Source organism: Metschnikowia bicuspidata (assembly GCF_001664035.1).
Source record: "Metschnikowia bicuspidata var. bicuspidata NRRL YB-4993 chromosome Unknown METBIscaffold_3, whole genome shotgun sequence".
NCBI classification, from domain to species: Eukaryota; Fungi; Ascomycota; class Pichiomycetes; order Serinales; family Metschnikowiaceae; genus Metschnikowia; species Metschnikowia bicuspidata.
The window spans coordinates 610953-626067 of NW_017387733.1; the positions used below are offsets into that span (position 1 = coordinate 610953).

General features: G+C 47.7%; 3 protein-coding genes across 3 annotated transcripts; 1 reads left to right on the top strand and 2 right to left on the bottom strand.

Moving 5' to 3' along the window:
• Window positions 1-3899: 3899 nt before the first annotated feature.
• On the bottom strand, window positions 3900-4514 carry METBIDRAFT_11634 (uncharacterized protein; the record flags this gene model as incomplete). The annotated part of the gene is made up of 1 exon (XM_018854042.1): window positions 3900-4514. One exon carries the CDS (start codon window positions 4512-4514, stop codon window positions 3900-3902), a length of 615 nt encoding a protein of 204 aa, XP_018711559.1.
• Window positions 4515-4927: 413 nt separating this feature from the next.
• METBIDRAFT_78139 (mitochondrial 54S ribosomal bL34m domain-containing protein) lies at window positions 4928-5098 on the top strand (the record flags this gene model as incomplete). Its single annotated transcript, XM_018858829.1, has 1 exon — window positions 4928-5098. The coding sequence occupies one exon, from the start codon at window positions 4928-4930 to the stop codon at window positions 5096-5098; it is 171 nt and encodes a 56-aa protein (XP_018711560.1).
• A 184-nt stretch (window positions 5099-5282) lies between these two features.
• Window positions 5283-14052, bottom strand: METBIDRAFT_11635 (uncharacterized protein; the record flags this gene model as incomplete). Its single annotated transcript, XM_018854044.1, has 2 exons — window positions 5283-13526; window positions 13552-14052. 2 exons carry the CDS (start codon window positions 14050-14052, stop codon window positions 5283-5285), a joined length of 8745 nt encoding a protein of 2914 aa, XP_018711561.1.
• Window positions 14053-15115: the final 1063 nt, after the last annotated feature.

Consider the following 15115-nt stretch of genomic DNA (forward strand, 5'->3'; position numbering starts at 1 on the left):
AGAGTATAGACAGAGTATAGACAGAGTATAGACAGAGTATAACAGAGTATGAGGACAGAATACAGAGGACATAATATGAGGATATAATTCAGAGGACAGAGTATAGACAGAGTATAGACAGAGTATAGACAGAGTATAACAGAGTATGGACAGAATACAGAGGACAGAGTATAACAAAATATGGGGACAGAATACATAGGACAGAGTATAGACAGAGTATAGACAGAATATGAGGACATAATACAGAGGACAGAGTATAACAGAATATGGGGATATGATACAGAGGAGGGGGTATAACAGAATATGAGGATATGATACAGAGGACAGAATATAGACAGAGTATAACAGAATAAGGGGACATAATACAGAGGAGTATAACAGAATATAGAGGACAGAATATAGAGGACAGAGTATGAGGACAGAGTATAGACAGAGTAGCAAGAACAGACTATAGATAGAATATGAAGGACAGAGCATATAGGACAGAGTATACAAGACAGAGTATAGACATAATATGGAAGAACATAGAGGTAGTAGTACAAAGGAGAGAATGTAGGGAACAGAGAATAGACAGAGTATAGAGGACAGAGTATCAAGAACATAGTATAGACAGAGTACGGAGGACATAATACAGAGGACAGAGTATAGACAGAATGTAACAGAATATGAGGACATAATAAAGAGAATAGGGTATAGATAGAGTGTAACAGAGTATAACATAATATGAGGACATAACTCAGAGGACAGAGTATAGACAGAGTATAACAGAGTATGAGGACAGAATACAGAGGACAGAGTATAGACAGAATATGAGGACATTATACAGAGAACAGAGAACAGACAGAGTATTAGGACAGAGTAGCAAGAACAGACTAGACAGAATATGGAGGACAGAGTATAGAGAATAGAGTATCAAGAACAGAATATAAACAGAATATGAAGGACATGATACACAGGACAGACTATAGATAGAGTATGAGGACATGATACAGAGGACAGAGTATAGCTGACTAAGTAGAAGACAGAGTATAGAGGAAGCAGTATAGAGGACAGAGTATAGACAGAGTATAGAAGAACATAGAGGAAAGAGTACAAAGGATGGAATGTAGGGGACAGAGAATAGACAGAATATAAACGACAGAATATAGCGGTTAGAGTATAGAAGACAGAGTATAGAGAACATAATGTATGGGACAGAATGTAGAGGACAGACTATAGAAGACAGTCTATAGCGTACAGAGAATAGAGAACAGAATGTACAGGATAGAGTATAGACGGAACAAAGAGGACAGAATACAGAGGGGAGAATGTAGAGGGAAGAATGTAGAATTTAGGGAACAGAGTATAGACAGGACATAGATCACAGAACATAGATCACAGTATATAGAAGAGACAAATACTCAGGAATACACTCGCTGCTTCAGATAATAGACTGGTGGTGCTAGATTGGGAGATGTTTGGAGGGATTGGGAGGTCCTTGAAGTTCTTCAGGGTGGTTTCCAAAAGCTAGAACTCCAATCCGGATGTGCTTCGGTTCTTGAAAAATTTAGCATCAATCTCATAAATTGCTTGATAGGATACATGTTCGATTTTGGAACCTCTCAAAAGGTCATCTGTAAGATCTTCGAGTTCTGGCATCCTCACGCAAGTTGAACGAAGAGTCACTGAAGTTCTGATTTTCCTCGAGCTCAATTTCTGATTCTAATTTCTCCAAAAAATCAAAATAAGTGACATCCCTTGTTCCATACCTTCTAGATACCATATAAATATTTTGTAGATACCACCCAAGTACCACTCAAATACCATTCGATACCATCTAGGTACCATCTGAATACCATCTAGGTACCATCTGAATACCATCTAAATACCATCTAAATATTATCTAAGTACCATCTGAATACCATCCAAGTACCATCTAAATACCATCTAAATACCATCTAGGTACCATCTGAATACAATCTATATACCCTCTAAATTACTTCTATCTACCATATAAATGACATATAAATGACAACACTATTCGAATATCCTATCCTTCAAACACCTTCCAATTATCATCCAATACCATCCAGATACCTCTAAATACCATAGAAATACCATCCAGATAGTCTCTGTATTCTTTCTAGATGCCCTCGTAATACCCTCGAAATATCATATAAATACCATATGAATACCATATAAATAAGATAAATACCATATGAATACCATAAAAATAAAATAAATACGATATGAATTCTATATAAATACCATATAAATAAAACAAATACCATATAAATGTCATATAAATATCATATAAATATCATATGAATAACATATGAATAACACATAAATTACACATTAATAACCTAGAATTACCCTTTAGACACCATTCCAGTACCATTCAAATATTTTCCAATTATCATCCAATTACCATCCAGATATTATCCAGATACCTCTAAATACCATATAAATTCCATATAAATACCAACATCCTCCTTCATCCTCCCTCATCTTCCAAAAGATCTCCTCAAAAGTTCACAAACCCCAGAATTCTCAGAATCACTCTCGTCTATACCGTGACTAACGGGCGGCGCACCGCGTCTCGATTCCAGGAAGATACTCACCAGCCCTTCAAACAGAGTAAAGCAGCAAAATATAATCCTTTTTTTGATCAGATGTACCTACCAAATATACAAAACGGCCAGAAGCACCGTTGCTTTCCAGCCGGGTTGCGGGGCGTTGCAACTCGCCGCGTCTGCTGGCATCGATAAAGCGTCTTAACTTAAGCCCTGTCCTTTCATGCTGCGTGTGGTCCCACCAAAAAAAAAACTAAAGTATGGGAGAAAAAATTAATGGGGCTTGACACTGGATGTCATGGGGCTCCAGACGCTATTCCATCTAGCTACATGTTATTTTTCGTTAGATACTGATATTACTTCTCTGATGTTCCCGTTTGATATTATAAGTCAAGCTAGCAGAGAAGCAGGTCTTAATAGAAGTAGTATATCTAATTCCCCACTTTGCAGGAGGATAACCCCTTCAAAAAGTAATAAATTTAAACCTCTTAAAGGAAAATCTTCGTGGTTTCCACGTCCAATACTGGCAAGGTCTCCGGTAGTCTGGCACATTGGTTCTCGCCATCGCAGAAGGCTCATCTAAAGCTCATCAAGTTTCGTCAAATGCCCGTCAAAGTCTCAAAGTACGATTTTCAAGATTCATAAAATTATAGCCTTTCATTTCTGGAAGGTTTGAGATCACGTGCCGATCTTGTACGCGTCTTGATAATTGGGGTGTTCTGAAGCCGGCCCTGCCTATTCGGCCCTCACTGCTGGTCTATATGCAGGCGCGTGTTCATGCAAACCAACGCTGGATGAGGCCATGGGACAAGCCAAATGGTGTTTTTACTTTTCAAAACTGTTTTATTTGTTGCATATTCTGGGCCGTCGTACGGGCCTATTTTTTTGGGTCTCCCGGGGCCTTTTACTGGCAGGATGGGAACTTCCCTTGATGACGCGGGGCGGCTAAAATCTGGCCTGGTAATTAGTTGGCACATTCGACCACAAATTTTCCCACACAATTTGTGCAAGTCTCTCTTCAAATTTGTGCAATTCTCTTGTCGGGTTTGTGGGAATCTCACCCCTTATTCCTGCCTATTTCTTTGAAGAGCACTGAAAAGCCCTCGGCAATATAGTTGAGTTTCGAGTGCCATGATATATGGGCCATGTGCCCTTGCTCGTCTCCCACCGAGAGCCCCTCAAACTGCCCTGTCCCAAAAGATGGCTCCCATGTTCTTCATCTGGTCCCCTCGGTCTACGGTCCGCTGGTCTATGCTTATCGTTCTATTATACAACGCGGCTTCCTCCGCTCTGCAAACAACCGGCCGCTCTGCGGTCGCCATTTGATGGCCCTCGCGGATTGCTTCAATTGCTCAGTTGCTTCTTCTTCTCCTTCTTCTCTTTCTTGGCCAACTTCTTCTGTCTCTTCCTCTCGCGCTTCTCCTCCTCGCCGCTTGATTCCTGCTCCTCTTCCTCCTGTTTTTCTTCCACATTCTCAGCGGCATCTGCCACCTCGTCCTCCTTTTCAGACTCTTCCCCGCTCAGTTTCTCATCTGGTTTCTCGGAGCCTTCCGCAGTCTCGTCGCTGGACTCGTCGCCAGCGGACTTTGCCTCGGCGCTGTCCAGGTCGTTTTCGTCGCTGAACTTGATTTTCTTGTTCTTGGGCTCCTCGGCACTCTCATCGGCCGGTCTCTTGGGCGAGTCAAGCTCGGCCAGTAGAGGAGGCAAGCCCCTCAAGTCTCTCTGTACCCTTTTCAACTGGCCCAAAATGGGGTTGTTTCCTGACGTGTTTGAGAGCCCGATTTTCGAGAAGGCAATGGCCTCGCTGGCGCTACTCGTGGCAATTGCCTCACTGGTGGAGATGAATTTGGTCAAAATGGCCTCGGCACGGGCCTGGTCCACGGGCTTGACGCCCGTCACGTGCGAGATCACCGCGTTGTTCAACGAGCTTGGCGCAGCTCTTCTTGGTCTGGAAGACATGCCTTGCTTTTTTTTTTCCAATGTGTGGCCCAGCCTTTGTTGCTAATTCGTTTCAGACTCGCCAACACTAAACTGCCGCATCTCATCGAAAAAAAGTGCCCTCAGAATACTCTGGGGCATGTATACAGGAAACCCGACCTTGTCGTGCGGGCTGCTCTGCGCAGGACCGCTCGGCTTTTCAGCTGGTGGAATTTTTCGCATACGGTTCCCTCGACCCAAGTGGGAAATCCTCAACAAGCCATAGCATGTTTTCCTTGGCCAGATGCATTAGACCAGCCGCTGTTCTCAGCATGGCTGCCCTGCGCCAGTTCTCTCTCCTAAGCAAGCCTGCGGTCTTCTCATCTTCGCCCATTTCCCCGCTTTCTCGCCAGCTTGCGCTGCCGGAACATCCAAAGCCTGTCTCGGCATTTCTGATGATCTCTTCACTCATACAAAAACGCTTCAAGTCCAGAGGTAACACCTACCAGCCCTCGACTTTGAAAAGAAAACGCACCTTTGGTTTCTTGGCCCGCTTGAAGTCCAGAAACGGCAGAAAGATCTTAGCCAGAAGAAAGGCCAAAGGCAGATGGTATTTAACTCATTGATTTGGGTGAAATCCGGGCTGAACGGATTCAGCCTCTTGGAAGAAATCTTTGCTAAAAACTTCCGGCAGAAGCAGCAAGTCTGCGAGTCAAGTCTGGCGAGTCTCAAATTTCCGCACTGCTCTACCCCCACGCCCTTTATTCTGTACATATAGTAGTTTTGCGATGCAAATAAACGTCATATCATTCACGCCTTTCCAAGTGTTTTCGAGTACTCACTTTCAATTTCATGGATGAGCTTTTGTAGCGTGACGATCACGAGCTGATGCGTGGCATCAGGAAACTTGTTCCGGTGCAACCCAAACCACTCAAGAGGCGGAGTGGCGTTGCCAAGTTCTTTCAATCGCGGGGCCTCAATGATCGCGGGGGCCAATGCCAAATATGTGAACTTTGATTTGCTCGTCACATTCTCCATCGTCTGCTGTATATCTTTGTCAAAATCCTTATGGGGAGCTTCAGTAGATGATAGCATTTTTTCCGCCTCCTCTCCCGCCTTGCTCGTCGAACTAACTGGATTTTGTGCAATGATGTCGTTGAAATCGAGGTCTTCTTTGGATGCTGCAGCATGGTTCTTTGAAGCCTCTGTTCTAGACAAAAGCGCCCTCTTGTGTGCCGAGTACATTTCACGGACACAATTCACCGAGCCCAAATTCCATCTGATATCCACCGTGCCCCCAAACGACGATTGGAAAAGATACTCCACGACATTTGTACCCAACTTCTGGTATGTCCTCATTGAAATCATAAAACGAGGAAACTCTAGGATGGTACCGCCTTTAGCTCTGGACGCATACTCGCTCAACGCATCAACATCAAACTCTTGCGTGTTTTCTTTCGTTGCCCCGGCTGTGCTCGAGAAGGATGCCTTCACATTGTTAAGTTGTAACTCAATTTGGTTGGAAACACCAAACTCGTACTCATTTTGCGTGAAATTGGCTGTTGACCTATCGAGATGAATCACAAACACCTTGCTATCATGAAATGAGTGCGGATACACGTGAAGAGTTGTTACACCAGTGAAGACCTCGATCTGAGTGTCTAACTTTTTAGCCACTTCGAGAAACTCGCTGGAGCATGCTCTACTCATCAAGCTCTCTTTGTTGGAATCCTTGAGAATCTCCTTGTAGGACGTGCGCTTTTCGTCAATCATACGAGAAATGGTCTCATAAATGTCGTAAAAGTCGGATACTGCCAAAGATGTCAAATATGCCTCAGCACGGGTATAGCGAATCGAAACAAAAAGATGGTCTTTGGAGACGTTTGTACCATTCTTTCTGTTGAACACATCAAATCTCCAACCTTTCAAGTTGGCAAAAGCAAACACATGTTCATCAAAAATAGACTTGAGCTGAATTTCGCCAAAGCCTGCAGCCATATGAACCAACGGTACTTCGAGCACTGGTAATTCGTCTAGCTTCCATTCAACAGCAGAGTTGAGAAAAAAGCCTCCCACCTTTAAGTACCCTCCAAGACGACCTTCAGATCCAACGAGCAAAGTTTGGAATCCGAGCTTTAATTCGTACGACCAACTTGATATTTTCTTTGATAATGCCCAACCTTTGTCGACTTCAAGAGCCATTATCCCCAAAGCGGGTCCGAAGTCAACCTCCAACATTATGTTAGAGAATATGAAATCTAGCGCAACAGAGACTCCGGAGACAGAGGAATCCTTGCAATTTTTCGGTGTTTGTGTATGATTTCTTGATGGTTCTTCATGTACCTCTTGTACACTTGAAGAGTAGGTCTCCGGAAACCATATATCACGAAATAGATCAACGTCTTGATACTGTTTCATTTTGATGTACCCACCAATGTCTGAAATGCAGCACGAGGAGACAATCTCTAAGTTTTGTCTGAAACCTAACATGCTTGACAACACAATATTCTTGATCAAAAGCGATCCGCTTCTTTCATCGGAATATATGTGCTGTAAAGACGCAGAGATCGAGTTTATCTGACCAAGAATATATATTGAGTCAAAGGCTTCCACGCCGGAACATGCCATAATAGACGCCCCATCATACTCAACAACAGCGGCAACCTTGGCCGTTGGTTCACAACTCAAGGAAATTTTTTGCTTTTCAATTCTTATCCCAACATGAATGTCTGCTTGTTCAAATAGTCTGCCAAATTCGGTTCCAAGATTGGAGGGCTTGCTCTCCTTATCGGGAATTTGAATCAAGCTTTGTTTCTCTTGAGAAATTTTGAACAAATCCTTAAATGTGTGCACAAAATCTTCCACCACCGGGACACAAGAAGAATAAACAGTATTATCGGATTGAGACATGAGGATTTCAGTTTTTAAAATATGTTTCACCGAGGCATTCTTTAAGTGTTTGTAGTCAATCACCATCAGCATGGCTGGAGATTGGAGAGTAAGTGAGTTTGGCTCCTCCTGTAAATTGTCCTCTTGAAGCTTATAGATGAAGACCCTGGCACCCACGAATACAACTGTGAATTGCACTGCCGAAAAATGAGGGTTGAAAGTTTTTCTGGGAGCTTCAGTTTTGGCTTTGGTGACGAGCTTTAATTCCTTGGAATTCTCTTTCATGTATGCTGCTCTCTTTGATTTTGCTACGAAATAGCTGCGCATCTCAGTTCCAGACTTCATTCCTCGCTCGATTAAAACCGTTGAATTTGACATGCATCGGACATCTAATTCATCACCTTTGAGCGTTAACCAAAGCTTTTGATGCTGATCGACGTAATAATTCAATTGTAATTTGGGCATAAAAGCACGGTTGAGGTTATCAATCTCCGAAGTGGAACTGTAGAAATTCGAGGAGGAAGATCCGTGCGCAACAGAAAGATATCCACCTATTACAGTCAATTTTCCCAAATCGGCTTTTGTTACTGCAAATATTCTCTCCGCTCCCAAAATCAAACCAGGATAGTCTTTATAAGAGGCTCCAAACAACCATCCGATACAAAAGTTGTATGATAAGACGTGGACTGAGGTGAAATAAGATCTTCTTGAACCGCTTCTCAAAGGTGGCAATTGCTCTTGTGGCAGTCTTTGAGCTGCAGATTTGTCATGTTCATCAATTACGCGCTTGAGACCATCGGTCAATTCAAAGATCTTGAATAGAATAGGGGGGCTCAAGCAGACACGGAAATACTCAGATTCGACTTGTAAGGATTGCCCGCCTTGTCCACTTTCTTTTGAAGCTGTGTTGTTCAAGAGTTTGACAGAGAGATGATAGTCCAATAACGTTGAGAGCCCAATGGAAAACAGAGGCGAGTATATTGTGATCCTGGTGACGGGAAAAACTAACTCCCCAGATACAGGGATCATAGGCATGTTCCGGCCTGCAGACTTAGCCAATGACACCCTTGAGTCTTCGAGCTCTATTGTCAATCGAGTTTGATCTTTAAAAGTGAACCAGCCGAAGTATTTTTGTGTCAATTGAACTTTGAAACAAAAATTATCTGTTTTTGATTCGACTGGGGTTATTTGTTGCGCGACGTCTGTGGACTTATTATCGGATTTTGTGTGAATCAACAGGCTATTGAGTACCGCTCTCCTCAACGTGTCAATTTTCTTCTCGATGACATTTTTGTTCTTTAAGAAGGTATCTAAAGAATTCACGAGCAGAGGGGTGATTACTTTGACGTAATCTGAAAGTATGTCTGTTTTAATGAGCCAGATATCCTCTAGTCTCGTGGCTGTCGTTGAAATGGAAAATTCGGAACTTTTGGACCTCATGACAGAGACATCATAGATACCAATTTCCAGCGAGAAGCTCTTGTGAGAGTATTCTCCGAAATTTTCGAAATCAGAAACTTGAATGTTGGACCTTGCTCCTGCCAAAATTCCTTGGATTTTGAGTGGGTGTAGTATATCTATCAAAAACAGAAATTTCTCGACGCTAAATGCCAGGGTAACACTTCTCGCAAAAAGAGAATTTCCAGTTTTTGTACTTTCAACCAAAGTTTTGTTCCCTTCGCGAGGAGTCTTGAATCCGGAAAACGAACTCAAATCCTCATTCAAAAATTCGGTGATGACAGTTTCAATAGTGTTCTGGTCATCGAATACTTTCAAGTTCAAATCTTTAGTATTCAGCTGAAGGACGAGAGTAATCTGTGAAATATCTTTCAATCCTGTGGCGATCAAACTTGTTTCTTCAGAAACCAAGCTCAAGTATTTTACATCTTGTTTACCGAAATGGATACCCATTTCTCCCAAGGTCAGAGCCCAGCCGACACTGAATGTAGATCCCATCGAAAGAGTACCAATTGTTGATGCAGCAAACTCGTTGATTGCCATATCAACGTGCGTATTAATGAAATTGAACCGGCAACGCAAGGAACTCAAGTAGATTAGGATTGAGAAGACAAAGTTGGTGCTCCCGGTATTCTCCATATCGAAATTTTTTGCGCTGTTCCTGTTCCCTGCTATATCAGAGTTTCTGAAGAGATCCAATATTGAAATTATTGAAGAGTTCAAAGTCAGGTCAATAGCGTCGACGTTCAATACGATGTCGACTCTCTTGCTCTCATTTTTCACTTGTCTTTCCGTGTCTTTAGTCTTGGTGCCGAGGAGAGTTGTTGCTTGGAGATTGATTTTTGAAAACGCGAGATAGTTGTCCGTTGATCCTGTAAGATTAATCTCAAGACTTGTGATTTTGAAGAAAGCTTGAAGCCCATTATCAAACCCTTTTGACTCGTTGTAGATCCGATATAGAAAATTTTCTCGCTGTTTCATATTACCCTCCCATGGCCTCCAGGCTTTAAAACTTTCTGACACGAAGACAAATGCATCGTTTGGTGCTTTCTGTGATTCGTTGTTTGAGCTGTACCGATTTCCCTCACTGGATATCATCTCTTCAGCTATGCTTCTTAATTTGGTTAACATTTTCCATGATTCATAAAACCTTACGTGATCTCTATTGGATCTCAAAATCCTGGCCGGCTTCGTGATCACTTCAGGATCTGACAGTATCTTGTTGACCAACGCAAAGTTGCATAGAGAATAAATCAAGTCTCTTTTCCATCTCTGAGAGTTTTCTGTGCTCCTTTTGAAGTTCTGGATGGCTCTGTCTGCTCCCTGCAATAGAGATTTCACAAAACAAATTATTTCTGGCAACATTTGCTCATCAGCATTTACTTTTAATGCATTCAACAGAAAAGAAACTACCAGCGTACTCTCCTCATTTTTCGTACACCATGACTCAACTCCAGACGCCTGTACTGTGAGTGCAGCCGCAAAACAGCTGGGAGTCGAAACAGACGCATAGATATCGCTGACATGTAGTGCTAAAGTAAGCGCCGATTGTTCTTCCAAGTATGACCCTAAGCGTGTACGGTAATTTTGCTTTCGAATCACGACTGAAGGTTCCGATATGGTCAAGGTCAACACTGGCGATGATGGGGATGTGTAAAAGGCGGACTCTGGAAAAGACATGCTCTGTTCAACAATTCGTACGTCGACCAACGGACTCACGAGTCTCACATTGTCAATCGTGGATATAGGCAAGATAAGGTGCTTGAGTTCCTTCATGATGCCGCACTGTAGCTTGTCAAGCAACATTTCGATGTCCGAGTCTTCGGTGCCTAGAGCTAACTCAGACAACCCCTGTAGTCCTTTTGGGCAAATACAGGCCTTAAAAGTCTCGAATTTCAAGACCAAAGAGTCATTCTTATATTGGTCCTCTGGTTGAGACAAGGGTTTGAAGTCATCATCCATGTAGGTTGTTGTTGGGTACATTTCATCCCCAGCTACCGAAGACTGGTCCAGACTCGTGTATCCAGATAAGCTTTCCGCTGTGCTGCGCGATTCGCTGGTCTCTGAAAACGAAAGATAGTCGTTTGTGAGCGGGAAAGAGGCTATTGGAAGCGAGATCGTCGAGAACATCGAATTTTTTGCGGCATTGAACTGCTCGTCTCTTTCTTCGGGATATAGAAAAAAAGACGTTCTGTGCGTTGTAGCATCATTTCTTTTGATGTGCTCGTGTTGAAGATCTCTATGTTCTTTCATGTTGAGTTTCTGGCCGAAGTTTGTTAGATGAAGCGAGGTTTCCACAAAAGCATTGTACTTGATACCCTCCGACTCGTCCGTGATTTGCATGACGATTCGAGGTAGCAAGAAAGAGTCACGAGTTGAATAGCGGTTGTTAGCTACATCATTGAATGTCGCAAGGACATCATCTAAGTGGACCTCTAGAAATGTTTTGGGGGCATCCATTTGGAGTCTGATCCTAATTTGTGGACACCTGAATGAGAAGTGAGCAGCGTCGTACACAACGGGAACCTGGTAGATAAGGGAATTTTCGAGGTCCTTGTAGCCCAAGATGAAATTGTCCAACAGCATGTCGATGCACGATAATATGGACGGGGGCCCGTCGATGGAGATCAAGTCGCACGCGAAGTCCCACTTGCAGTGATAGGTAAGGTCGTCCACCCCAAGCATCCTGTGCGTGTGGACGCTGAAAGTGTCGATGATGATTTCGGGGGCCCGCAGGGCAAGCAAGTCGCTGTAAATCAGGCGATCGAAGACAGTCTCCCGCGAGGGGAGGGTATCTGCGGACACCTGGAAGCCCTTTGCGGTGCTGAAGTCTGCTTGGAGATCCATGTAGAGCAGGCAAATGTGGATGTCGACGTCAAGGTAGTCGAAGGACAAGTTGATGTGGTTGGCATGGTCGTAGATCAGGCACGGCACAACGATCATGCCTTGCCTTGCCATGAAGGAGAAGAGGAGGTGGACGTCGTTTTCGGCCTTGGGGAAGCTCCAGTACTCGGTGCTAGTGTGCTCGGACGAGCTTTTGAGCGAGGCGGACGCGGAGTCCCTGTTGCCCATGCCCTCGCTCAAGATGTACTCCTCGAAGGTGCGGAAGTTGACGAAGTCGCCGAAGTAGTTTTCGCGGAAGGTGAAGAGGCAGCGGATCCAGTAGCCGTGGAAGAGAAGCGTGATGTCGTCGGCCGTGACGTTGATGGTGGCGAAGTTGTTGTGGTCGAGCTCAACGTTGGCGTAGTAGGTGTAGGCGCCCGCGAGCTCGAGCGGGCCCGTGCAGCCCATCTTCCTGGAGCCGTGCATGAATGCGCCAGCGGTGTGCCACGGAGGCACCATGAGCGTCACGTCCAAGCGGGGCACGGACACTGCGTAGTCCACGGTGGAGCAGGCCGCGAACATGCCGTCGGCCGGGATGTCCACGCGCACGGCCAACGAGGGCGCGCTGCAGCAGATGTACTTGTTCGAGTCGAAGTCGAGCGGGTCGTTGATGATGTTGTGGTCGTTGACATTGAAGAAGAGCAGCACGTCGCGCACGGCCCAGCGGAGCGCGTACGTGAACGCCCGGTGGTGCTCAAACGCGGGCGGCAGCCCGGCGCCAAAGTCCGCCACCACGTCGGCAAACAAGGTGACGTGCTCGCGCAACACGAAGAAGCGCCCGCCGGCGGAGTCCATGTCGAAGGACCACGCGCACGGGCCGTTCCACGCGAGCGGGAGCCCGATGTCCGCGCGCACGGCGTGGCGCTCTGCGGCAAACACCACGTCGTGGGTCACGGACGTCCGCACCTCGAGGCCGGCCGCGTCGAGCGCGAGCGTGTGCGGCCAGCCGCGCGCAGAGGCCTCGAAGACCGTGGCATGGCGGAGCAGCGAGCCCGCGCCGAGCTTGAGCTCGAGCCAGCCGAACGGCCGCGTGTTGCTCGGCTTGGCGTCGTCGCGCGCCGCGAGCTCCTCCTTGTCCTTGCTGAACTCGCGCGTGGGCACGCGCACAATGAGCTCGGTGCGCGCGACCACCAGCACGTCGAAGCCCGCGTACGAGCGGCGGGCGCCCGGCGGGCACGGCACGGCCGCCCGCGCGTCGCGCGCCAAGCCGGGGAAGAAGAGCGCCTGGAGCGGCCCGCGCTGCCGCTCGGCCCACGGCCCGTAGTGCACCGTCGCCGTGGACAACACCAAGTCCACGCCCGTGCGCGGCGGCCCGGGCGCGTCGCCGCGCGGCTGCACGCCCGGCGTGTCGTAGTAGTACACGAGCTGCGTGGCCACGGAGTCGAGGAGCAAGCTATACTTGGCGTACTCCTCCGAGTCCGGCGCGGCGGCCGCGCGGCCCGCGGCAGTGTCGCCGATGTATCGCCGGAGCCCGAGCCACTCGGCGGGCCCGTCCGTGTGCGTGGCGCGGCGCCGGCGGAGCCGGGCGAGTGCCTTTCGGAGGCCCCGGAGCCCGCGCACGCCGGGCGTGTTGCGTGCGCCCCGCGGGGCCAGCGCCGCCGACGGCAGGCCCGTGCCCGTGTAGCGGCGCGCGTCGTGCGTGATGTTGGGCTTCATGTGCACCTGGAAGCGGTCCATGTGGAAGTCCCAGGTGGAGCGGCCGGCGTCGCAGGGGGCCGCGGAAGGCGCCACGTCCCAGAGGCCGCGGGCCGCGCGGAACGACGCCACAAGCACGGCCGGCGCGGCGTGGTTGCCCAACACGAGCGCGCCACGCTTGACGGTGGTCTGCAAGGGCAAGAACAGGAGCCACGAGGCCGGCGGCGGCGCGGAGCGCCGCGTCCATGGCGTCGTACGCGGGCGTGCGGTTGTACATGAACACCTCCAAGCCGTCGACGTCCAAGCGCCATGCCGGCGGCAGGCGGGCGTTGTGGGCCGCGGAGGACGCGGCCGCGGGCTCCGCGGGGTCGGCGGCAAAGTACACGCGCGGGAGCCGCGTGGCCCGCACGAGCCAGTAGCGCCACGTGAGGTTGGCGCGGAGCAACGACACGGTGTAGTCCGCGGTCAGCACCACCACGTTGCGGGCCATGATGCGGCCGCCCAACGGCGCCACACGGAACGCACCCACGGTCACGCGCACGCGGTAACGCTTCCAGAGCACGGCCTTGAGGAGCGCGGAGAGGAGGAAGCCCACGAGGCGCGCGAAGTAGAACACAAACGTGACGCTGAGGATCACCACCAACTCCCAGTTGACGAGGTACTCCCAGCTTGCCATGGAGGCTGTGCCCAGCAGCGAGCTGAGGGAGGACGCCATGGCTGTGTGTGGTTTGTCTGTGTTTGTTTGTATTTGTTTGTTTGTATTTGTTTGTTTGTATTTGTTTGTTTGTGTTTGTTTGTTTGTTTGTGTTTGTTTGTTTGTGTTTGTGTTCTTTTTTGTTCTTTCTTGTTCTTTCTTGTTCTTTCTTGTTCTTGTTTTTGTTCTTGTTTCCGTTGGTGCTCTCGTGGGCCCAGAAGAAGAAAAGTAGTGCCGATAGGGCCAGGGACATGGGTGCGAAAGATGGGGTGGCCCTGGCGCGCAGCCTGTCTGGGGAAGTCAGGGCCGCGGGCCTGGGGAGCTGGCGGCAAACGCCAATTCGGGAGTTTGCAATGTGCGTGATTTGCGTGTCGCCACCATCTTGGGTTCTATGTGCAAAGGCAGTGTGATTTTGTGAAATTCTGAACCGCGGGCTCCGTGGAGCTCTCCGATTGGAAGGAGAATGTGGAGCTTTGGCTTGTGATAGTTTCTTCGACTTGTACATACAGCTATATCTTCGCACAGGCTTCAGGCAAGCGCCTCGCCCAACACTTTCATAAGCGATACTGGAGACCTGTATAATTCGACCGCCCGGTGGTTTCCATTTGTTGCTAAAAGCTTTAACCAGGGCTTCCGGGCCAGATTCCAACTTTCCTAGGAAAAGACGGGTGGTCAGTGATGGGGCGAGTTGGCGTGCAGAGCGCCTCGCCGGAGAGGCCGCGTCACGTGACGCCGCGGCTTCAATTTGCACCCAACATGGGACTTATGACAGAAAAGCCGGCAAAGACCGAGGCTATGCAAACTGCATTCAGGCTGGAATTTGAACGGGTGGAAAAAAATGCTTAGACTTGGCAACGCCTGCAGAAACGAGAAAAACATTCATCCCCAAAACATCCATAATGTTGCACCTTCTGTGGGTTCGATCTCTGAGCTCTCAACTAGATCTGCCGTCACATTCGGCCCAATGTTCATGTAGAAACCAGAGTCCCAGATCTCCCCGCGTAGTGTGTTTGAAGGTTGAAGCAGTATTCAGAACTCTCCGCCAATTTTTGACAAGTACTGCGAGAGTCGTATCCAGCGTGAA